The sequence below is a fragment of the Halichoeres trimaculatus genome, unplaced genomic scaffold (genome assembly GCF_033239565.1).
Source record: "Halichoeres trimaculatus isolate MK-OKI-2021-1 unplaced genomic scaffold, fHalTri1.1 fHalTri1_scaffold_4, whole genome shotgun sequence".
Taxonomy (NCBI): Eukaryota; Metazoa; Chordata; class Actinopteri; order Labriformes; family Labridae; genus Halichoeres; species Halichoeres trimaculatus.
Window position 1 is genome coordinate 32,339,090 of NW_027437182.1, and position 26,275 is coordinate 32,365,364.

A 26,275-nucleotide genomic window follows, 5' to 3' on the forward strand; every position below is an offset into this window, starting at 1 on the left:
GTCACCATTCTACACTGTTGCAAAAATGGTGACTTTTTGTGAGCACCACTCCGCTTTATGAGGAAAAAAGTCAAGGAAAATGTTCCTGCTGAAGTTTTATTCACCTGAACTTTCCGGGGGGTGGGGTAGACAGAGCTGCCTAAATGTGTCTCATCAGCATTGTCTTTTTTCAGTCTGTTTTGGTTGTCTCTCCACAACATGGCCTAAAACTGAGGGTGTTGCTGCTATGGCTCGACAAAGCTTTTCTTCAGTCACTTGATTTTAAACAACATCAACCCTGTTTCACAACAGTGTTAAGTTTGTTTGTGTTGAACATCAAACACACGACAACTTTCTATTGAGAGGTCATGAGCTGTAGCTTTGATTGGAGTTCACTATGGCACACAAAACAGGATACAACAATTGGTTTTCGCATCAAAGGGTTTACGAGTACACGCCATACGCCATGGGTTAAAAACATGAAATCTCTACTCAGGAGTGAGTATTCGCAAGGACAAAACAAGAAGAGTTATTTTTGACATGTACCCCTTTTTAATATTAATGTGACTTAATACTTCAACATATATTAACTGTAATTCTGCACTGTAAACCTGAATAAGTTGAGTTTACTTGAAAAATGCTTGTAAACGCGTTACCTTAAAAAAACTTGGTAATTAAATAATTTCATTTAACTCAACTCATCTTAAGTTATGATTATGGAAAATCATTCTACTGACTGGCTTTAATAAAACAAACCTGATGCTTATTATTTTAAATATTTAAATATTAAGTAATGTTAAAAAAAATGTTGCATATCACTGTAGAACATAATAAGTTGGCCTGACTCAAAATGTATTTGCCTTATGAATTATGTAAACGTAATAATAAAAAAAATTAAGTAGGTCTGAACAACCAAATTAAATAACATTTTAAAGTACAGCTGGGTCTCATATCCACAGCGTTCCCTCCTCACTCATGGTTACAAACGCCGTCACAACAAAAAGGTTATCTGAGCCCCACGGCACTGACTAGTGGTCTGTGCTCCATGGCACAGGGTTTTGTACCTACTGACTTTTGCAGTGTGCGCCTAATAGTTAATATATTAATAAATTAAATTTTTGACTGGGCTATCATGCTATTTGGACAATCTTAAAATTAAGTGTAAAGATATATTTATTTATTTTTGACACAGTCAGTCCACACCATGTAGAGCATAGAAAGCTGATCAATGCCACAAGTAACACAGACAACTGGTCCATGCTGTGACGCACAGACAAACAGTCTGTGTCATGTGGAGCACAGAGAACCTGTGCCACTGCTGTATGTCTAGAAGTACAGCAGGGTCTCATATCGACTGCGTCCCCTCCTCACTCACGGTTACAAAACGCAGTCACAAACTAATGATTTTAAGTTGTGCTTATTCAAACAGTAACAAAAGTTAAATCTACTCAGAAATCATAATGTGAACTTTGGGGTTTACAGTGTAGCATGCAAGGACTCCTGTTAATCCATCCAATATGTAGCCTACAATCTTTGAGTGTTTTACTGTTCTTATTCATGACTTGAGTTTCAAAGATTCAAAGCAACATAAATACAAACAAATTATTTTTAAAAGCACATTAGCGCAGTGTTACTGTTTTTACTGTACAACCAATAGCATGACAACATCTTTCAGCTCTAAACAAAGGTCAAATACCTGCAGCCGAGATCTGCCAAGAATGCTCGTCTGATGCAGCTGAACGTGTTGTAAACAAACCAATTTCCCGTCATAAAATTACAGCTCATTAGTCGCACGGAGTAGGGCTTCAACAACATAATGATGCAGAAGCACATTACCAGTGCAACCATATTTATTAATTACCAGTTCACTAGCTGCATTCCTTGCAATGGCAGTTAATGGGGGAAAAGTTACGAGCCTTGTTGAGTTAATTACAAACAGCCTCTCTTATTTGACGTTAGACAAATACTCGAGGAGGGCGCATGTACAACACAAAGTTTTAATTTAGCTACTGGCACAAAAAGCTGTTTGGAGTGATTGGAGGGTTACATCACAGCTACTTCTGCTCTGTTTTATTATAAGTTTTTATAGAGCAAGGGTGTTTGTCCAAATCCCAGCGTTTTGTTCGTTAAAGTCACTTTCACTGGGTTTTATTTACACTCTCAGTATCTTTTTACAGAACTGCAGCCTGATTTGAATTACTACTCTAAGCAATTACAGATTACATAACCTGTACTAGTAATCTGATTACACTATCCACCGTATGCTGCTTTTTAATCACAGAGTAGATATTGTTTATGCCAGCCATCTAATGCATTATTTACAAGCTAGATGTTGATAAAAACAGACTGTTCATTTACTAATGGTTTACAGTACCGCAGGCATCATTCCAATTAGCAATATCAAAATGGGAAATAAGACTAAGTGAAAACAAGAGAGGTGGAGGTGGGGAGGGGTCAGGGGCATGTTTTCAAAGATGATTATTTTGATGACACTCCTTGTTTTGAAACCCACATAAAAAATGAAAATATGGTTTGTATTTAGCTGATGAGAACAAATCTGTCTTACTTTAATCTTGAATCTTCTCATTGTGTTCTCAATGTTATGTGAAGTTCAGACCAAAGACACTTCAAAACTAAGAAGTACAGACAAAGAAAGGTTAAAAAAAAACACAGTAAAACACTCACTTGATCAGTAGGATCTCTGTCAGCAGACCGAAAGAGGCTGCTGCCACTTTAAAGGTGATGGGAGGAGGAGGGTTGGTGAAGGCAGTCATCATGCGGTAAACAACATACGGCACCAGACCCAGCAAAGCTAATGCAGTGAGGAGCACGAGCCACGTCTGCCACTGGAAGCTCACCAAGCGCCACGGAGAGATCCTCTGGAGCTGGTACTGGACAAGAGACAGAGGAGAGGAATGATTAACTGTAACATTAAAAAACTAAAGCTACACAGGTGAGGATTGTTTATTTAGTTAAAATTGCAGCTGAGTTTAATGGGTGAAGAGAATGCCCAAAATTATGTTACAGTTGCCTAAAAGTGAAACCAAAACATTTGGAGCTTCCCTTGCTGATTGACTGCAAGACACTTGATAAAACCGCCCCCTCCATGTTAGCAGATGGTGTATGAGTCACACTTTAAAATTTAAATACATCTCCAATAGAGTTTTCTTTTCATACTTTTTGTATCAATGTTCATTTCTAAGAGAAGTTTATTTTAAAATGGGGTGTAACTTCAAAACTGACAGTTCTTTTGACAAAATACGTCATTCCCGACCAAAGTAGCAAAGAGTACACTTAGCTAACACAGGATTCATAAAACTTTTTCATAACAGTCCTGTTTGGACACTAGATGCGGAAGAAAGTAGAGGGTGTTTAACCCTGCAAAGCAGATAAATCAGGGCACATTCAGTTTATCTTTTGATAAAAACACCTGAGACATTTCAGTCACATTGATTCAGTCAAGTTTGTTTAATTTTCAGTTTTTCCTTCAATTCATTTATGTTGCAGTTGAGACTGTTTTTTTGAGGTTTTAAAGGGCAACTCCGTTTTTTTGACACCTGGACCTTATTTATAGGTGTGTGCATGCTCATATACTCACTCAGACAAACATCGTGCAGCTAGGAGTCCTTCAGAAGTTATTTAGATCCAACCGATTTTTGACGCACTTAGCGGGGGCCACAGCAAGGGAGCTTCAGCGCGGGACATAATCTCTGCAAAATCGCTCATTTCGGCTATATTTTTTCATCCATTGCCAGTGTTATCATAAAGTCAGCTCATCTACCGTCTTCAGACTACGACTTCGAGTTTGACGGTTGTCCTTGCTGGTTTGAGCCTGAGTACACGGATGAGGAGCTCCATGAAAGAAGGATGCAGAGGGAGAGAGACGAAGAGCTGGCTGGAGAACAACAAACAGGAGCACGTCAATGACTCAATGCGAACTGGTGGTGCGTTTGTGGACAATGTTTGCCTATGGCAACAGAAGAGGAGTGTGTTTGTGATAACAATGGATAGCGATGGATGAAAAAATATAGCTGAAATGAGCGATTTTGCAGAGATTATGAAGCTCCCTTGCCGTGGCCCCGTGTAATTGCGTGGATCTAAATAACTTCTGAAGGACTCCGAGCTGCACGATGTTTGTCTGAGTGAGTATATGAGCATGCACACACCTATAAATAAGGTCCAGGTGTCAAAAAAACGGAGTTGCCCTTTAACAAGTGTTTGAACCTGAATTTCTCTTTCTTGAAAACTTAAGCTTGTGTAGTATTTCAGCGGCAAAATTTTGGCTTCCTCAATTTCGCCGCTGTGCTGTCGTTGCTAATCCACAGGGATAAGGAAGGGTCATTACAGACAAAGTGGAGTTTTGGAAGAATGTTCCCCACGCAACATCTGTGGCAAAGTGCTGTGGACTAACAACACAAACAACAAAAAGACTGTATTGCAAGTTTACAACGGCTCTTACATTACACCTGCAGTGACGTTGGACAGTCTCACTAAATATGGCTAATAGATGCCAAACTAGGATAAATAGAGCTAGAGACATGGAACTGTGGTAGCTTCAAAAAAGTCAAATGTTGTGGTTTGCCATTTATTCACCTTAGGTTTAAAATCATCACTGAAATTGAAACAGATGCATGGCCTCAACCAAGCAAGGTCTTCCCTATGTTCCTACATTTCTAGGACTTTCACTATCATGAAATACGCTACAAACTTTAGAGCTTTTATTAGCAGTCATTGTCTTGTCTTGTCTTTGTCATGGAAAAATGAATGGCTAATGGATACTTGCCATGTTTTTTTTTTCAACTAAATTAATACTGGTTAACAGTGTTCCTGTCTTGCTGCTGTTGTGCCTCAGCTACTTTCCCCAAACGTGGCACCTCTGTGGCATAAATATCGCACTGTGACCTGGTAGTATAAAAAAAGTGTGTTTGGCAGCCAAATGATGTGACCCATTGAAGAGTTAAACGTCTGTCACATGGGCATTTTGGCTTCACTTTTGTTCTAGAAGACAAGGTAAAGATGTGTCATCCATCTATAAGTGCACTCAGGAGAAAACACGGTGAAACTGCCTGTTCTAGCTGAAAGTGTATCCTTGCTTTTCTGTGTTGCATCTGTCTATTTATTGAACTTTTGAATTGTTATGATTGATTTTTATCAGATGGATAAGCTGTTTGTCAACCACAGAAACATGTTGTGATTTGTGAAATCTGAACTTCTATTTGATCCAACTGTCTCATTAACTTGCTATTTAACTCTGCATTCAACAACAAACAGTCCATCACTTGGTCTTAAAATTATTTATATCATGGGGCTTTCCTTCACAGTGACCTTCTCTGTGCCACAAAACTGTGAAGTGTGTTTGCAACTTCAGCAGAGGCAGTGTTGGGTAAAACTCCAGTGACTGTACAGCATCAGTGATGAAGAGTAAACAAACCCCTTTGGTTCATATAAACTCAACCTCACACCTGCTCTGTACCCCCAAACCTTTTTCCAATCCTGGCTTCACACTTCAAAAACAGAATAAAACACTTGAACTATTCAAGGGAAAAAAAACAACATAAATACTCACACAGGCACCTACATAAAAACACTTAACCGGCGTGCAATCATCATGCCAGCATACAAACACAGCCTTAAATCTTGGCCAAACATTGCCTTGCTCTGGAGACAAACCAAACCACTTGAACAGCGTTTGATTAGTGTCTGGAATTCATCTGCAAATGCACACTTGCCTCGTCCTCTTTCATGGCTGCTATTCATTAATTAGATTCTTTGTGCAACTGAGCTATCCTCAATGTTTAAGGTTACATCAAGCCCCAGTAAGTGGCTGCCTGATAACAGAATGCATCCATCTTCATTACTCAGGCCTTTCTGTCTGGGCTTGCTCCTCCACAAGTGAGCTATGTCAGGGGGTTGTAAGGAACTGATACATTTCATTGCATTCAGATCCTGAACTTTTGCCTCTTTTGATTTTGAGTCGCTCTGATTAAATTACTGGGTTGTGGTTTCCACTGATATGAGCTTCTTTTGTGGTGATTTCTCCTTCTCAAGGTAGAATAGTGCTGCCGCTAAAGGAAAACGAAACATCTTTTGTGTTTGTAGATTCGACGGTCCGTCTATGAATGCATTCCAAAGAATGTTGGGTAAATGTTACAAAAGAGTAATTTATAAATCCTGAGTTAAAGTCACATTTCATTCCGTTCTCTCTGATAAACTGGGTTGGGGTGTAGACTGTATACAAATGGGATAAACACCCAGGTGTTGGTGTTTTTGGTCTCTTTTAGAGCCTCAAGTTCTAATAACAACTTCAGCCATGGCCATGTTGCTTGGTGAGTGCAGGGGTTCCCAAACATTCCAGCCTGCCACCCCCAAAATATCGATTCCAGACTACAGTAATAAGACAATTCAATAACAAGGTGCCTGGTTTAGTCAATAGTTAGAAAATTAGTCAACCTACCCAAAGCACATAGAGCTGTTTTCCCTAAACTGCCAATACTTGTTATCCTGGCTTTGTCAACTTGTGAGTCTCATCCCAACAAAGAAATATTGAAACCTGATCAAACTTTTTTCTTTTTCCTACATTTTTACTGTAACAGAAGAAAAATGTAATAATTAATAGTTTCTGATTCTGAAAAGCATTTCTTATTCTCCATCAATGTTTTTGGAGTCACTTCTGGAAACACTGGGTTGGAACTGGGGCTGGGACTTTAATGTGTTCATTAGGATAAATTAGTTGCAAAAAAACATTTTAAATTAACCAATTGAATTTTATCAGTTTATTGTTGCAACATTGAACGTTACTCAGCGCACGAGTTACTGCCATACTGGTCATAGCAAAGGACAAGGTGACATCCACCCCAGTGATGCCTGGTGTTGGGACAGCATTGCTCAGCCCAGCAGATGTGACTTTTGAGTCAAAAGACAATACCAATGGAAGTTTACTTAAAATATTGTTGTGTGCAAATTATGCAAAGAATAATTTGTATATCACCAGAGCACTTCTTTCCTCTGGTATCTCCTCAATGCTTAACATGTAGCATCCATAGACTGTTTACACTAGTGGCGAGCGAACATCAGACTAGTCCAAACACAAGCATGCAGTGCTGACAACCCACACTTAAGTCTACAAAAGGTCCTTAATACTGCTGAACCTGTCATATTTGATACACCAGTTACAAAGACCTCTTTTTCAACAACATGATAAATTATTTTTTATATCCTATTTTATATTTTCCTTTAAAGAATCATTGTTACACTACAGGCACCTGTAGTTGTAATGTGGCCCTTTTCAAAATGACTGCTCTCAAGAAATCATCCACTTTTTTTTTTTTTTTTCCAAGAAAGTCATCCCTTATTTTCAAGAAGTTGAAGTAAGAATAAAATTGTAATTGTTACTCATTTTTAATAAGTATTTTGCGTTAAAAAAAATATGTCTTTACTGAACAAAAAAAAAGTTGCCAAAAGTTATCAAATGTCATACAAAAAATATATTGTGAATAAAATTCTTTAACAATATTTTTGTGAACTTGGTTAAAAAGTTAATAAGCATCTCATTTCAAAAAAAATAAAAAAATAAAAAAATTAGAATTTTCTGACTTTTTTTTTTTTTCGATGGGTCAGACTTTTTAGGGTTAAACTGCACATTAAATTTAAAAAGTGTATTAGATTAAGAAAAAAAAAAAGTTTTTTAAGCTGATGTATGTCTAGTCACTGATTTAGTCAACTCCCGAAACCCATTTGAATTGAAAAATGCTGCGCTCATGTGAAATTGATTGAAATGCAATTAATTAACTTTAATACCTTTAATTAATTACATTGACTGTTTTAATTAAGTCCTATCACGATTTAGAAAATAAGCAAACAACATTTTTTAAAAGAAGTAGGAATTTGGATGTTCTACCTCTATCCAGTTTTTCAGATTGCTGTGGTAGTTAGTTTCCCAAAAACAACCACAGTGGCTGCACTTTAAAGTCTTTTTGGTTTAATGTCTATCCTTCCTCAATATGCAACCATAGTTTTTGTAATTAATGCAAAGAGAAACACTTGAAACTGGTGATTGAGACCAAAAGGCTCATTAGGAAAAGCATTAGCATCTGGAAAGTGGTTGTATTTTCTAGTCGACTTAAGAACAATCACGTTTCTTTTTGCAAACTGTGCAGTCTCCCGTTCCCGGCCATAACAAAGACTGCAGGTCTATGTTGTCTGAATTCATGTGGATTTGAAAAACAAGAGTTTTTATCTCATTACTTCTGTTGTTCAGTCCATTGTAGCCAAAGCAGTCGGTAACAGGGATTGTTATTTTTTAAGTCCGGTTTTCAAAAAAAGGAGGTTATCTGATGATTGCGCTCTAATTGATTCTTTAAAACGGTTTAAAATCATAGCTTATATTGTGTTCATGAATCTTTTATGAATCCAGTCATTAAAGAGAAAATGAATTTAGATTAATTTCTACTCACTCAAATCCTGAGGTCGCAAGAGTTTTCTTTTGTGACTTCCCAACAGAAGCTTATGGCACAAGCCATTAAGCCTGTTCTATCTGCCACAGTCATTACTTAAGGTTTGAGAGCCTAAAAGCTAGTGAACACATTCAGTGACAGTCATTAAAAGGCACCTTTCAATAAGGCTGTTGGTGTCCTATCCATCAGTGAGACTTCAGCTTTTGATTTTCATATCAAGGCCAAACCAGTCTGCAATAGGTTTAAAGCAGCTTTATTGTATTTCTCCAGCCAGTTCCTGTGAAGACACTGATTAAAGTAGCCTTAAGGAAACCATCACATCTATCATGCTTTAATGGGACTCCATGAAATATAAGCAGGTTTTTAGTATTTTGGAGGCAAGTTGTTCAGAGGAAAGAGACTCCTAGTAGTCCATCTCTACCTTGAAAGGGCCATGATTAAAGACACACTGTACAGGGACATGTATCACAGGCCTGGCAGACCTATCTGCCCCTTTTTGGTCTCAACAGAAATTACATTTCCTCTGCACCTAATCTTAAAGTCAAATAACACTTGGCAATCCAAACACTCGACTGGGAAGCAAGCTATAACTTATAAAGTCAGCACAAAATGCATTAACCACTGGTTAAAAATCACAGTGTGTTAATTACATCCTGATGTTTTATGACTATGACCTTTAAACACAAAACCAATCAATCAATACAAGAGGGGAAGCAGCCTATTGGGAATATTTAGATCCACAGATTCGGAAAGTAGGGCACTATTTATCCAAACACAATCATTATTAATAGCCGGACAGTCAACCCAAATACATTTTCTACATATTTTCCACATTACCCCCCCTCTTCCTCCAGAGGTATGGTCCAGCATGGGGAGAAGTCATTAAGCAGGACTGTCACAGTGGAAAAGCAAAGAGGAAAAAAGCACAAATATAGTATTATCTCTTAAAGTCGTGGTCAGCATTGTTTGACCTGCCATTAAAATGGCTGTAAGAGTTTAAGATATACTACAAACAACAGCACAGAAGTTCCCTTGTTATGTTTTCTGATTTAATGCAAACAACAAACAGCATCAGAAAGAGAACAATGACACCTTTAATGAAGCCAGGTAAGCAAATGGACAATTTTAACACCATCCTTTGTTGTGATGACTGCAACACTTGTTAAGCATTGTATCCTAGTTTGACATGTTTTGTAGTCTTTTTTTTTAAGTTATCACTGTAGATTTGAAACTAAAATACTGACCCAAAGAACCCAACGTTAGGACAACATATAAAAAATGTCAAAACTAGAAATAATTATGTATATTATGAAAAATGTGTGCTCTTTTAAAACTGTACATCAAACATGACGCCACTGTACCATTGTGTTGTATCACCTCTTCTTCAAACAGCACTCTTTAAACATTTGGGAGCAGAGGAGATCATTTTCTGAAGTTTGAAAAGTGAAACTTGAAACAGGATTTCAGCTGCTTAATAGTTCGAGGTCCCCTTAGTTGTTTTTTTTATTTCATGATGCACCAGATGTTTTCAATGGGGGGCAAATTGGGACCCAGAGTCATCTACTATTGGGCCATGGTAAGAGCCGGTAACGAACTTGGAATCTTTTATGGCATCGACTGAAATGCTTCCATTGTACCAAGTATCAAAAGTCCCGTTTCCACCAAGCAGTCCGGTTTAGATCAGTACAGTTTGGTATGGGTTGGCTAGGTTAAGCCTGGTCCTGTTTGCGTTCCCACAGTAAACCGTACCCCTCGTGATAGTGTGTAAGCTGGATGCCGACAGTCGCATCAGTAACATGATAGTGATCAATTCTTTCAACCAATTAACAGTCTGCAGTTTTGTAGCTCCACCTTCCAAGATCAGATCAGTTCAGTCTGTCACCCCTACAGAAGGGTCCCAAAAAGTGGGACAACTTCTCTCGGTTATTTGGGGGTCTGTCCCGGGATTAGTCAGTGGAAACGCCGTAAAATGCGTGCCGTGCCGAGACGAACCGAACTGAACCGCTTGGTGGAAAGAGGGCTGATCTATTCTTCATCTCTTTGTGCCAAGTTTCAGTATCAAAAGGGGTACTCGGGTTACCAAGACCTGATAATGCCCATGTCCCAAGCAGAGGTAAAGGAAGAAGGTGGTTATTCTGATATTATTTAAAAAAAAAAAAAAAAAACAAGAAACGACCAAAGAAAGTTCACTTATAGTTCTAAACTCATTTACAGACTCCTCAGTATCTACTGACCTGTCACTTGTTAGTTAATGTTCTTTTGCACTTGCAACTATTTATTTATTTTTTATGTCAGAAAAATGCTCAGTGTAGAAAAAATACCAAAGCTGAAAAATAAGCTCAAGATTTGTACCATAATGTGCGATATAATTTTCTTTCTGTTAGAATTGATATATTATAAAATTGGTATCAAAACAGTATCACACAGGAACTGGTATCAAAGTGAAGGTATCGGTATTGATACAGGTATGGAAAATTTTTGATTGATACTCAGCCCTGGTCATGATGGTGTAAGTCTTGTTGAAACATGTAAAGTGTCACTTGAAAAGGGCACTGTCAGGATGACAGTATGGGTTGTTTCAATACATGTAAATATTGTTCAGCCTTGATGAATGAGCTATCCTTGCCCTGGTTGCATATGCACTATCATGGATACTCACTGTTGCACAGACCAGAATGATGGTGTCCATGATTTCCAAAAAGAATAACAGAATTTAAATCAAATGTTTTACTTACATGAGAAAAAAACTCAAAATCTATTTTAACTCACTATGATCCCTTAAAGGTACAAATGGCTAAAATCACTCTGAACTCTGCCAAACCATGCTATCAGCTACAAGCGGGACTCCAACTTTGCTCGCCTTGGTTTGCATAGAGTAATTTTATGAATACAAGCAATTTTATACAGCTGAATATCAATGTGTTTGGAACTTAGCAGCTTAGCTTAGAGCAGGAAAACATTGTATAATGCAACTCTTGTATTTTGACTACAACAAGACCTTTAACGTTTGGTAGGCCAGACTGAGTCGCAGTTGTTCAGCTATTATTAGACACTCACTGCTCTGGGAAAAGGTTTAGCTAATGGCCAATTCCACCTTTAGATGTCAACACACCATGACATCTGTGCACATTTAATGCTTGAAAATGTTATTAATGTATTGCATTATATCCTGCATGGTTGAGGAGTTTGCACCATCACATATGCCTTCAGCTAAATGGGGAATCAGAAACATCTGCCATGAGCGAGATCTGCTGCTGAAATAATTAGAAGTGTACCATTTGCATTTGCTGAAGGAGAGATGTTCATATGTTAATCTAAACTCAGTGCTCAGTAACATTTCACAGTGTTATCAGCATATCGATAAACTTTAGTTTGATCTCCTGATTGCGTTTGCAACACAACTGAACTGAACTGAGTGGAAATACCAAGCAGCTCCTGCGACAGCCTCCTGTGTACATGCTGCTTGTTTGCTAACAACAGGGATGAAGTTCTACTTAGCAGGACCAGACCAGACCAGAAAGTCTATTAACTTATTGAGATTAAAAGCCTGATGCCTTCCCTCCCACCCGACCCACTGTGGCCCCTTCCCCCCGGCCGGCATCACACCTCCAAAGGAGAAAGGTGATTGATGAGAGCCATCAGGCAGCCTGGAATCTCTTGTCTCATTAGACTCCTTATGCATCTAAGCTGTTTCCACACACACTGGGAGAGCCAGGCAGGGGGAAGAGAGTAAGGAGGTGTGCTTCCTCTGACTTTTTAGAAGATAAGTACTCTACTAAAATATTTACCTTGTACATTAATCTCTTGGAAATTAATTTGCCATAATACTTTCTCCCAAGGAAGAGGAGGAGTCCTTTTTTACAGCAGAAGTGTGGTTTGCACTCCCTCCTTCCCTTGCCCAGTGAGCTTTCTCTCTTTGATTTACTCATGGGACTGCTTTGAAATTAATGTTCCAGGGGGAGTAGTGTTTGGACAGTCAGGGTGGATCCCATCATCGACCACTGAGGCTGCCTTGATGAGGGTTAGTAGGAGTGAAAGGTAAGCAAAGAATCTTACATATGCATACCTCCACAGCAGACAAGCACAATCACATTAATGCAAGTGCAGCATATTATTACGTACTAATTACCTGTGTATAGTGTCATTATCATAATGTGCTGTTGATTGTAATGCTGCAAACCAAGTGGGGTCCATTCTGTTGGTATAAATAACCTCATTGTAAGAAGACAATAAACCCAAGATAAATAATCAGAATCACTACCCTCCGTGAGATGATTTAGTCTGTGCTGCAGCTCAGTGTGCTCACTTTGTTTTCAAAGTTTTCTCTTTTTGGAGGCACTTGAGATGTAATAACGAAACAAAACTACACAATGAAGTTACAGAGTAACAACATATGAAATGGAGACTCTGTGGAGGTACTGTGGTTTTGAAACCATGGATGGGGATCAAAACCTGGATCTATCAAGGAGCTGTTTCAGCATAAAGACACAAAATTCAATGACATTTGAGCTTATCAGTTGTACCCATAATGAACTAGGGTATCATGAGTTTGTTGAGGTAGCGAAATCAAATTCCCGGTGGACAAAAACACATTGATCTCATAAAGTTTTGGTCTGAAACTGAACCCTCAGTCTACAGGTGTTCTGGTGGTCACTTCTTTGTGTAGGTGATCTTTATAACAAGTTTGAATCTTAACAGGGGGTGGACATAATCTTCAAGGCCAAGCATGTCAGAGTTGTGCATCATATCAGATTATATCATATCATGGGCAACCCCTTCCACAGTCTTTAGGTTGAGGAACCTGTCAACTCTGGGACTCTCATCCTCAACCATTCAAAGCAGCCACGGTAAGTGTACCCAAACTTTGCACCAAATACAGTTTGTCAATGGTATCATAAGCTAAACCTCAACCAAAGTTCATTCATTCATTTTCTATACTGCTGACCCTGTTCAGGGTTGCAGGTGGCTAGAGCCTATCCCAGCTGTCATTGGGCGAGAGGTGGGGTACACCCTGGACTGGTCGCCAGTCAATCGCAGGGCTGACACAGAGACAGACAACCATTCACTCACACACTCACACCTACGGACAATTTGGTGTGACCAATTAACCTGATGAGCATGTTTTTGGACTGTGGGAGGAAGCCGGAGAGAACCCACGCATGCACAGGGAGAACATGCAAGCTCCACATAGAAAGGCCCACCGGCCGTGGTGGGGATTTGACCCAGTGACCTTCTTGCTGTGAGGCTGCAGCGCTAACCATTGTGCACTGTGCAGCCCTCGACCAAAGTTATGTTATTAAAATTTGGATCATCAAGAAGTCTTTTATAGCACAGTTCCAATAAAATGAATGGTACTCATTTCAAAATGAGACTGAAAATTTGTTACATTGTCCTATCAAACAATAGCCCATTCATAGCAATTTTTAAGTCTTTGGTTTTTCCTTTACTAGTTACGTAGTTGCACAAAACTATAGATATAGAAACCTTAACTCGACAACAGCTGAATCCCTAGCAGTTAAAAAATGGATCATATATTTTTTTCTTACCAATAGGCAAAATTTCTTGTTCTTCCTGAGAGTTAGTGCAGTCAGTCGCTTTTACGATACTGCCAGCTGCTGCAGCTGCTGAAGCACTGGTACAGCTATAATACTGTTGCCTACTACCTGGATGTAAACAAACACAGATAGTAGGGCTGGACAATTAATCAGATTTTAATCGTGATTTCAATTTTGCCATCTGACAATCATAAAAACAATATAATTGAAGAAAAACACAGTGTAGATGTATGTAAGTTCCTGTGCTTCATAGCTCTTCTGTGTTCCATGTGCAGCCACAGCGAGTGTGTGTGACTTATGTGTATCAATAATACTGTATGTGCCACTTGCTGGTTCTTTAAAGTTGTGTTTAAATCAGTACTGAAGTTTCTTGAATAAATGAATAATTGTGTGTATTAATTGTGATTTCAATATCACTTAAGATAATGGCAATTCTTATTTTTACCATAATAGCCCAGCCCTAACAGATAGACACAGACAGATGGCATCTTGCAGCATGGTCTGAGTTTTGCACTATATTGACTTCACAATGTAAATGCACCAGCAATGGGCTTAAACACACTTGTTTAGACTTAATTTGAAACATTGTAGACACACAGCAGACACACATCTGAAAGTCGACCACATCTCTCATATCAAGAGTTGATTGTCCTTAATGTCTTTATAACAAATAATGTCAAAATTACAGTAAAGGCCCATTTACGCCATTTTCTGCACGTTTCCTATATACAGGAAATGGGCCAAACAGAGCAGTGCCACTGGAAACTATGAGGGCAGTGTTGCTGTTAGACACAAAGAAGGATAACAATGGCGGACAATTTTAAAGAAAAAATTTGCAAGTTGGTCGGCCTCACAGACCACCACTTCATACAACGCTGCCTAAGGTTATGTCTTTTCGGCAAGAGCTACATTAGCAAAAATCCTTCACAGTCGCCATGTTTGTTGTTGAGTTTGTTGTTGTTATAAATATTTGACTCTAGGCTGCCCCCACTGGTGGATGTATTGATTAACAGCAATGCCAGTGTAAAGCACACATGGAGGTATGTGAATAGTGAGGGTAACCTCATTTGAAGAGGACGTTTACATTTTCATATGTTCAGAGAGAACAAATGGGCCTTTACAGGTCAGTTCTAGTGCAGGAGAAGCTTGGTGTCCTTTCTAATTGGCAGAGTGAGAAATAATTAGCATATTGGATATTGGCTGACATCCAGTATTGCTCATCCTTAACCTTGTCGAGATTTATTTAAAAAACATTTCTTTGATTGTTTTTACTTTGAGTGAAAACAGTGTGTGCCCGTAAAAATGTTAATCACTTTCATAAATGTTCCAAAATAAGTGGACAAATAGCTTTAAATTACGATCACAGTTGGAGCATGAATGTCTTTATCTAGAGCAGCAATACAATGTAGTAACAACAATATGGACTCTCTGCAGCAATGACATCTATATAGATTTAAAAGTAGTGCAAAAAAGACCATTTTAAATCAACTCATGGAGGGAACTTTAGCTTCATGGGTTTGTTTGACCAACAGAAACAGGATTCCTGTCAGCTCCCCTCATCAGTTTGATAATAATGATTAATATAAATAAGAATTTCATCAGCCCCTGTTATCACCACAAACTGCACTCCTTCTGGGTGAGACTGGAAACCCTGACTGGCAAACCAACTACAACTTGGCAAATGGTCATTTTGTGTCTGTGTTTGTCCTCGTGAGGAAGTGCTGCAGAGGATGTGCCCGAGTGTGTGTGATTGGGGGAGACAGAGAATGCATTGTGTGACACAGTTTGTGTGTCAGAGGGAGAAAAAGCGAGGGTTTGTCTGTGAAGGGTGGGGTTTTGGTCATCTGCCATCGGATAAGATATCCTGACAAGGCAATCAGAGAGAAACAAATTCTGCAGCCACATGGGTTCAACTCTGTCGTTCCTCACCCTGATGAGCTTTTGAAAAATGGAGTGTGGGTGAAATTGGTTTTGTATGAGAGGCTTCAGATCTGTCTCTCGTCAGGATTATTGCCACCTGTCTTCATTGGCTGCAAAGGTCTGTTAATTAATCTGCCTCTCCTTCTTAGTGGCCGGAGAGGACGGGGTGAACACAATGGTGTCTTTCTCTCTGAGGTGAAGGTGTGTCAGATGTACCATTCCAAAGAAATACAGGTCTAATTTAGAAGTAGACAGCTATGATGTTAAGCAACATCCCTAATCAGTATCATTAAAACACTACATCATGCCCTTCCTTTTTAATTTTATGAGTGGAGCGATTTAATTGGATATTTAATATAATTTAGTCATGAAAGTGCTGGGAAATTTTGTTTGAGGGACAGTGATATCTCATGTGATCAATGAAGCTGCAAATAGAGCTCTCCAGAGATCTTTTCCTGACTGATCATGTCTGTCTCCAACAGTGAAACTGCTTAGCACAGGATATTAATAAATAAATTGAGAAAATTACTATTTGCTAATGTAGAAATATATATGCAGCATGTCTGCTCTATAGGAAGGTGATCCCTGATTAAATATGTCGGCTGATATCTGTAAATGTAAGTAGAAGCCTGCAGTTAAGAGCAGCAGCATGTGATCCAGCATTGATTAATTGGACATGGATAGATTAATATGCCACTGGATACCCATGCCAAGCTCATCAGAGTAAAAGTGTTATTACACAACCATCAGCTGTGATGCTGTAAATGAGCAGGAGTGTGAGCAGGGATTTACTTGGCCTGAACGCTGCAAGACCAGAGGCAGAGAGGGAGGAAAAAACACACAGCTCAGTGGACTTTCTTTTGTTGAAAGAGGCCCAATCACAATCCCACAGGAACCTGTCATTGGCATCTTCCCTGCAAAGTGTCAGAGTGATCAAGTGTGAGCTGGGATTGTCTGCTGCAGAGTGTCTGCACCTGTGCATTCCTCTAAGTGTTGAGATCTTGAAGTGGAGTTTGAACTTGGCCTGCTGTTTGCGGCTCAGGCGTACCCAGACTTGCCTGGCTGAGAGCGGCTCGTATTGTACACACACTCCTGTCACTCTCCGCCGTTCCTTTGGAATGTAAACCAGCAGTGTCACAACAGTGTGATGTAGTGCGACCAAATGTTTCTGTTGCAGTGCAGGTGCAGTTAGGGGTACAGCGCCCGAGTTCTTTGCCAAGTTTTAACGTGCAAAGGTTTGAAAAGAACGACATTTACTTGGACTTAGCTGCTTGCACAATAAAGTGTTCCTTTTCTTTACAAGTCTGAACAAAGAAAATCATGAGATAATGTTCATTAGATATTTCCCCTCTGAAAGCCTGCCACGGCGGCACCTTTAATCAGCAACACTTTTACATATGTTTGATTAAAGCAAAAATGAGCTGTTGTTCCTCCAAGGACGTCTCTTCATGTGAGGAATACTTTTTCATTTAGCAGATGCTTACAGTAAATGCAGAACAGTGTTGTTTCCGCCCACAGGTATAATCAACCAGAAAATTAATAATCATTCTGCAGGACTACAATAAATCATTACGCTTTGGACAATTAATAATGGAGGCAAAGCTTGGGATGTCTGATTACAATAGTTATGATGCATATCATCAAGATTTAAATTTAACATTTCACAAAGGAGTTTCAGACACCACTGCACATTACTGATGTTTAAATTTGGTGCGAGGGCGTGTCGCAGTGGTTGAGAGATGAAGCGTATCCCTGTCCACAACTCTAACCAAACTGCTATTACAAAAATTACACAGCACTACTTTTCAGCCAATAAATTAACATTTCATGACCATAAAGAGCAGGCTCAGTTTGTTATGGAATGGATAGAAAAGTGCTTTATGAGGCGTCTTCTCTAAAACTTTCAGTGAGTAGCAGCCAGTGGATCAAACTAACTGATACATCAACTCAACCACAACATTTAAAAATAAAGGCATTGAGGATGCTAGACAAAAGCAGATAAAGGCAAAGGCAGATGTTAGCTTAATGCTTCTGTGGAGGCCCCCAGGCTGTTTGTATAGAGAAAGAATGGTGGTTGATGGTGTTTCACATTAATTCTTACAGAGGGGGTATTCTGCTTTTCATATTTTACACATAGAAACAATGCTGAGTGTTCAAACTAAACGTGATGATTTTTAAACCTCTACATATTCATATGTTGTGTAGAAATTAGGGATAGCCCAATTATCAGCCAGGCCTATTATCGGGGGATATTTGGCATTTTGAGGCATATCGGCATCAGCCTTTTTTCAATCCAACTACTGATAAAAAACAAATGTAAAACTGTGTTGTTGCAGCTCTGGTTCAGCCGCCCGTCTGCACTCACTACTCAGTCCCCAGCACGGTCACACCCACAGTACCATCTGACTGGTTACAAGCAGAGCTATGGCTCAGGTAACAGCCAATCAGCAGTGCAGTTATTACAGTTATTGCAGTAACACTGAAATTTTTGAAAACTTTATTTGCTGTCGAAAACTTTATTTTTTATGTTTTTTTTTGCCTTAACTTTATAAAAAATGCTTCTGAGCCAATGAGTTGTTTAATAAACTCATGCTTAAAGGTATTTGAATGAAGTTAAGTGTTGGAGTTTGTATTGTTCAAAATTTTGACACCAATATTTTTTACTTTGACTGCAAATTAATACCAGCTTCAAATATCGGATATCGGCCTCCTTGACTACAAATAATGGGTATCGGCCCTAAAATATCCATATTGGTCTATCCCAAGTAGAAATTCTTGAATCTGTCTGTAAACTAAAAACAAAACAAACAAACAAAAAAAAGAATACAAAACAACAAAAAAACCCACTAGACCTCAATGTGATCTTCAGAAAAATAGAATATTTTTTCTGTATTTCTTTCAAATTTCTAATTTCGTATTCTTCTTCTTATTATTCTATTTTATTGTTATTGCATTATTGCACTTTGTCGTGAGCTGCTGTGACGAAAAAAAAATTATACTCTATGTTATTCTTTTCTATGAGACTTGCTGAAATAATGAGGTCATTGCATATGAATCTCCTCATTGGTTCATGGCACGTTTAAGGGGTGGGCCTCAAACACCAAGATCTGCCCACAGCTCTGCCTCTGACAGGCTTCCAGTGGGCTGACCAATTAGAGTGAGGGGGTCTGTGGAGTGAACAGCCTTAAAGAGACAGTGGATAAAACGCAGCATTTTAGAGGCTGAAATGAGCGTTCTCCAAAACACCTGAGTGGGAGAATAGGGATTCATTTGAGCTGTAAATCATGTAAGACTAATACGGCGGCACCAGAGAGAAAGAATAAATGCTAAAAGAAAGCTCAATACCCCCTCTTTAAATGAAAACTCCATTAGGATTCTGTCTAAAAAGAAAAAAGAAAAAAAAAGGCTGTTACTTCACTAGCATAGCTCCAGTGAAAAAGAGCAACCCCAGGTTGAGTTATACAGACAGAAATAAACAAACAGCTAAAGTAGCTTGCCAATGCTAGGTTATGTATGGAATCTAACAGAACATGATATCCTGTAAAAAAAAACATCCCAAATTCTTTGATTTTCATTCTGTATTCAAACAACGCAATTGATTTTGAATTTAAATAGCCAACAATACTTAATCAAGGGGTAAAAAAATGTGTTGTTGACAAAAATTTATTACAAAACCATTTGCAAAGAATTTAACTGACATTCACAGAGCGTCAGTAGACATAACTCTGTTTTTAGAAAACACTTTGCTGAGGAGTGAGCCATCTTTTATCCTTACCATCTCTATCAAGAGTGAAACATGACAAACAGCAACAGAAACACAACAGGTAAAAAAACAAAGCTTAACAGCTGCTGCAGATTCAACACTGTGGCCCCTTTATGGCCTTTTTTTAAGTCACCTTCACCAATACAAGGTAAAGGATTACCTGCAAATTACAAACTCTGCCTGTGTTTATCATGAGAGTCTGTCACTTGTAGCCAGAAGAGGAAAATCTTTTTATATAAGCTGCAGATTTTAGGAATCTTATCTATACTTCCACAACAAAACAATCACACAAAGCAACATGATGAAGAGGATTTTTTTTCCTCCTTATCCCAGCCAACTTGACTTGCAGTGAACCACACATGCACTGAAGCTTGATTTCTTAATAAAACTCCCAAATTGTTCCCCACTAGTTTTACAGTGCTCTCATAACCCAGGTGTGCAGACGTCCGACATGCTGTGCGACTAACTAGCGCTGGCTCCATTCAGTTTTGACATCCAGCTTTCAAGAGTCAAAGAAGAAACAGTGAAGAGAGCATGAGGGTCCGACACCTGAGCGGGAGGGAGTGAGCTCATGAAGTGGACATAAACTTCCTCCACCTGACATGTGGTGGCAAGAGGATTAGTTAAACACACTCAGCCTTGGCTGACTCACACTTTGTGGAATCACAAAGTAATCTGGAGGCACATTCACTTCGAGGCAGCTTGATGATCCCATGCCAGTGATTTATTCATCTTCGACACGTTGCGAGGCTGTAAGAATTTGTCAAGTTAGAATCCTAATTAAAACTGTTAATCACAGATTCCTGTTTGTTCAGCACTCGAGTGAAATGAAAAATGTGATCAAATTATTCATTGCCTCCTTTCAGACAGGTAAGTCAGCATAGCCCTGAGCATCAATGCGCTGCAAAACTTTTTTCCCAAGGCTTATGAAGACTTTAAGTCCTGACTTTTTAATTTGTTTGATGTCTACAATTTAACCACCTGATCAGTTTGGATTTATCTATTTATGTAGATCAGCGTTAGCTGTGACATATAGGAAATGGGCTCCAGGCGGTGAAAAGTTTGCCGTGGACTGGATCAAAGTGCATGTTCAGAACTGCTGCGGCTCACACTGAGTGAAGGCCTGAAGCTACGTTACACAGACTTAAAGTGACTGAAGAAAGACTGCTTTATATTCTTGGTCTGAATGTTTAATACTGCTCACCCATTCTGATCGTGACAGTCGAAAGCATTCGTCTCCTTAGAACAATTCGCCCTCTACAGTTTGGAGTCTTTTTCACAGTTTTTATTCTCACTTTTGGCACCACGTGTAAGCATCTTACAGTCAGTGAAACACTAAAGACAGTAAATAAAGTCTTGGTCTTATTCCCAGATTGATGAAAATGGAACGCACATAGAAAAATGAAGACGCTGTGAGCACAAAGACTGGTTCCTGGGTGCACAGCAAACTGTGCTAATGTGGCTTCAAGTCACTTGGTATGAAAAGGGAGAAATCCACGGATGTTGAATGTTCAGGTAAAATAAACTTGGGACCTAAATCTAGAGTGCAACTATACTTCTGATGCATTAAATCATGTTTGTTCATGCAGGATGTAGAAGTTATTTGGGATGTCCCGATTCGATACACTGATCGGTATCCGCGCCAAATATGGCTTTTTTTGGAGGATCGGATAGCATTGGATTTCTTTGCATGTTTAGGACCAGTCCAGTTTTCACATGTTTTTACCATAGACTGTATATAGAGTGGACGGCATGGCTCCACCATTTACCATTGTACGGTTTTGAAGCAAAAATACCCCCATTACAGGCTCAGCCATTGGTAGCAGTTGTGCAGCCAGATAGATAGATAAATAGATACTTTACTGATCCCCAATAGGAAATTCAAGATATCCCATTATTGCTCATACAAACAATCAAGTTAAAAACACACAGTAGATACTGTGATTGATTCTGGGAGAATCTGAGTGGAGCTGGCTAACAAAAATAATAATTATTTTTTTACTTCCAAGAGTCTAATCACTTCTTAACTCTACCCCCTGACATATGTTACAATCCTCGAAAAAAAAACACAGAAAAAGGCAGCTGTCAATCATTGCTAAACGTGACATAAAGCCTCGCTTTTAACCTCTTATAACTACTGACAATAAAAGTCTTCCGAAAAAAGAGGACTCGAATAAAAGGCAGCCAAATGATATTTTCAAATCATCACAACAACTGGTCGTGAGAAACATTTCCACGAGGTGTATTAATTTTTTTAAAGTTTGACCACAGCCCATTTGGAATGACTGTAGAACTGGAGTTTTTGACCTATACTGCAGCCAGCCATCAGGGGGAGCAGTTTTTGTGGCGACCTCATTTCGAGCTGAGCAAGATGACGTCCATTTTTATTTTACAGTCTATGGTTTTTAGCATCGTCACACTTTAGGGCTGCTGTAAATCAAACCACGTTGCAAACTGTGTGGGAAAACTCCTCGAGGAGGTACCAACAGGGCTCACTTTAATACAACAAATATGATTACTCATTTACAACAGAATCACCTAACGTAGCACGGGATTTATCAGAGAAAAGTATTGGTATCGGATTGGTATCAGCAAAACATATCATGAAGAAATAGGATTGGATCGGAAGTCCAAAAATCTCTGTTTGGACATCCTTAGAAGTTATACCATGAGGGCTGATCATTGTTTGCAACATCTCACAGCCAATCACAGCTTAATCTCATGTCGAGGTAATCCAAAGTCTTTGATCTTTGCTGTTTAAGAAATCATTTATAAATCATCAAAAACATTTTAAAGTTGATAATCTGCGTCAACATGTTGGTATATCTTGTAGGTAACCTGGTGATGACTGTATACTGTGTAGTAGCAGGTGGTTATGCAAATTAGGATCCAGAATGGTGAGCGAAGCAGAGAAGCTTTTCTTACACTGGACTCCTTATATAACTTCAAAGGAAAGAGACCAATAATAACCAGTGACATGTTTCAACCGAAGTACGTTTTTTCTGTACTTACAATTATTTTTTTATGCCTCTAACTTCTTTTGTGTATACAATCCTCCTTAATTGGAAATGTTTCTGTGCAGGCTTCATATTTTCAAACTCTAAGCAGATGCTGCTGTACACTTGTCACCAGAGGTCCGCCTGTACAAAAGTTAGGCATTGATCCTCAGCCCGGGTCCAGCAGCTGCAGTGGAAAAGCTGAAAGTGAGAATGTGTTCATATGTAAATACAAAAAGACTTTTGATCTTACATCCATATTTCACTTATTTGTGGGAAAATCCTTTACTCTTTAGTCTTGGTGTAGAGATGGACACCACTGAGCATCAGGGAGCCAAGTACAAGGGCAGAGCCAAACAAATGGTTGTAGCACTGCCTGCTGTGAGGACCCTATTATAAACACTGTAGGTACCAGGAGGCAGTCAATCCAAAGACCACCCTTTGATGTACAGTAGCTGCCTGATAACAACTCAGACACTTCGGCCAATATATTCTCCTCAGCGAATGCAGACATGGTGCATGGAGGAACAGGAAAAACCTCTGAACAGAACTCAGGTTAGGCTTATTCAAATCTTTGATAAAGATTTGAGCTGCGAGGAGGAGGGCTGTCACAAAGTGTTGTAAATCATGTAGATTTACTGTCCTGAAGACTTGAGGAATCCACAGAGACGTGCTTTGGCACATATACCTCACAGAGCAAGCTGGTAAATTAACCATCTGTATATGGTGGCGTTAAACTGTTAGCAGAGGTCTATGATGGTTAAATTGTTCTTTTTAGAAAATGGAAATTGATGTTCATGCTGTTCTTCTAAGTCTAAGTTTGTTTATTAGTAGGATTAAAACATTAAAGAAGGGTCTTAAGCTTAGCTCAGATCAGCTCAGTTTAGCTTAAATTGCTGTTTACATTTCACTCCATATGTAGGGGTGGGACCCATGGCAAAAGTATTGTGTCACTGTTCTTTTAATGCCAGAACCACATCTTAATTTTTACATTGTGCATTTTTATGTATTTTAAGACTTTTTGCAAGTAACTAACCACTGCCATCAAACTAATTTCCACTTAAAAATCCCCCCCCCCCCCCAAAAAAAAAAAGAAAAAAAAAGAAAAAGAAAAGGAAAATAGAGCACCTTTGTCTGCTTCATCAGGTCTGCTTGTACCAAGTATAACTAATGTTAAATGTTAAAAAAGATAAACTTCAAGTGAAGAAACCGTTGCTGAGTTAAAGCAAACTTTGTTTTAAAAAGGTGACAACACAGAGATGTAGTGAGCTCTTGCTAAGTGATAACTAGATAAACAGACTAGCATATCAATCTATTTACCTTGTTTCACTCAGGTTGTAACTGTTCATTTTAATAATACATGTCTATTTTCCACTTTCCAATATTTCACTTATTAGTAAGACGTGGGCCGCATCATTCACAGGTAATCTGATGATATACTCAAAGAGAAAGAATGTAATTTTACTCTACTTGGAGAAAAAGGGAGCAATCTAGCCTGAGGTCTGATGAGTAAAATTGTACTCTCCCAAAGATCCAATTCTGTTCTGGATCTATGTCCACTCTCTACGACCACTTTTGGTATATTATGTTATAAATATCATAACCATTCTTTTTTCCACTGAAAATGCCGGCTTACTGTTCACACGACAACAGTGTCGGCAGCGTTACAGAAAAATCCCACTCCAGAGGCCGTTTTCAAAAGTTAGGTTGGCTGAAACGCTGTTTCAGTGTAAACATAAGGCTGAAACGCAACAAAATGTTTGCGTTTCACCCTAAAACTGCTGCCGTGTTAACAGCCCTAAGTGTTTATTCCAGGTGAGACAAATCATTGGCGTATCCAATCAGTCATACTTGTAACATGCTCACACTTCTGGTGTAATGCATTACTAAAACACAGTGAAATGTTTTACATCCAGAATCTTAGCTGACCTCAGCACTTTCCTTCTAAAGGTAAAGTTAAAGAAAGTTTAGTAAATGTACTCAGCCAGAGAGTAGCTGTTGCCAAAAACAAAACAAAGGAGCACCAAAATGTTTTTCAAAGAGAAGAAAAAATAACTTTTGGATTTAATCAGACGAACTGTCCTGAGCAAATAGAATTACTGAAATAACTGATCTGAGTTTTTCTATGTTTGCTGTAGGGCTGACATGATTATGTTGATTATGCTGTCAAACAAGACCAAATGTGCTGTGAAGACTCTGATAATGTTCAGGGAAATAACTTAACTCCTAACAAGTGTCAGTCGGATTGAACAGGTGACAACATTCAAACCCCACCAAATGCCTCGCAAAGCCCCTCCTCTGAGGAAGTGGTTTAGGAACTCATCGCAGACCCTCCAGGGACTCCTCTTTGGGAAACTCCTGGTTAGTGGATAATAGTGAAGAATGTGTGTGTAGGAGGGGGAAGCTGTGGATTAATTGGCCTGCTTTCTCCACTGTGACATCCTGCTTCTTTCACCATAGAAACAAGGCAGCTGTAAAACTGTACAAGATAGGACCTGTTCAAAGAAACAGCCTCATCACCTCCATCTTTAATGAAACCAAACACACACACACAGACACACAGAGACATGAGGACAAGAGGGGCCTAATGGGGCCTAATGCTGTACCCTAAGTGCCTATGATAAGATAAAGAGCATTACATCATGGCATAGTACATCATGCATCAACATGCAGGTTCATCTCTGTAATTCAACAGCAGCTTCTGATCCCTCGCAGCAGAGAAACATGAAACCATGACACGGGATAAGAGCCACATATCTAGGATAAGTCTAGAAAGCCGTAGTCTAACGTAGATAGACGTCTAGAAGAGCCTGAAGAGGTGAAACTTAATACGCTGACATCATGCTTAGTGTTGTAACTTTATCAGGCAGGTTTAAGCTTTTTCTAAAACAACATGCCCTTGGCCTTTTTCCTTTCTTGCTTTTTAGCCATAGCTCCAGTGAAGATGTGATCTGGACAACATAGAGGGTTAAAAACTTGTTTATCCCCTGGCTCCCCCAGCCCACTCCTCAGTTTCCTGCGAGATACCGAACCCCTAATTTGCTCCCAAAGCTGCGCCTACAGCGTGCAAGTGTGAGAGTGATAAGTTCATGTGCATGTGGTGCTTTGGGTGATGAGGATGTCATGTCAAGAGCTTTAAGTGGTTGGGAGACTTGAGAGACATTAGATAAGAGCATTCCAAATATCCATTCATTAACACCACTGTGGAGGCTGCTGAGTGCGAGCATGCTTTAGTCCCAGAAAATTGTTGTATTAATTCTAACATCCTGAAATGTGCCTTAGTAATCCAGATACAACTGTTCCAAAGGTTTGCCTGACTCACAATATTTACACTGAGTTTGTCTGTGCATTACAAAACTCATAATATTTGTTATTCTGTTTAGTTGAGCACCACACCCTGCTCCAGTAGCAGCCAACATGAGACTAATGTTTGAACTCATCTCATTATCAGTCTTTTATCAACACCAGCCTTTATGAGAAGTTAGCAGCAGCTCAGCTCACATTCCTAACATCTTCACTGGCAAAAGGGCCTATCCATCCTTTCTTACCTGTTTTAACAAAACATCTTTAAAGTCCTGAGTTCTTCTTTCCAAATCAGAGGGTGCGGAG

At 39.1% G+C, this 26,275-nt stretch overlaps 1 protein-coding gene across 1 annotated transcript in view; it reads right to left on the reverse strand.

The window, feature by feature from the left end:
* Positions 1–26,275, reverse strand: part of LOC141789115 (uncharacterized) — a 114,165-nt gene that overhangs the window by 15,806 nt on the left and 72,084 nt on the right. The window contains exon 4 of the mRNA XM_074668426.1: positions 2,665–2,870. Within this exon, the coding sequence (XP_074524527.1) occupies positions 2,665–2,870 (206 nt within the window). The remainder of the gene's footprint in view (positions 1–2,664; positions 2,871–26,275) is intronic.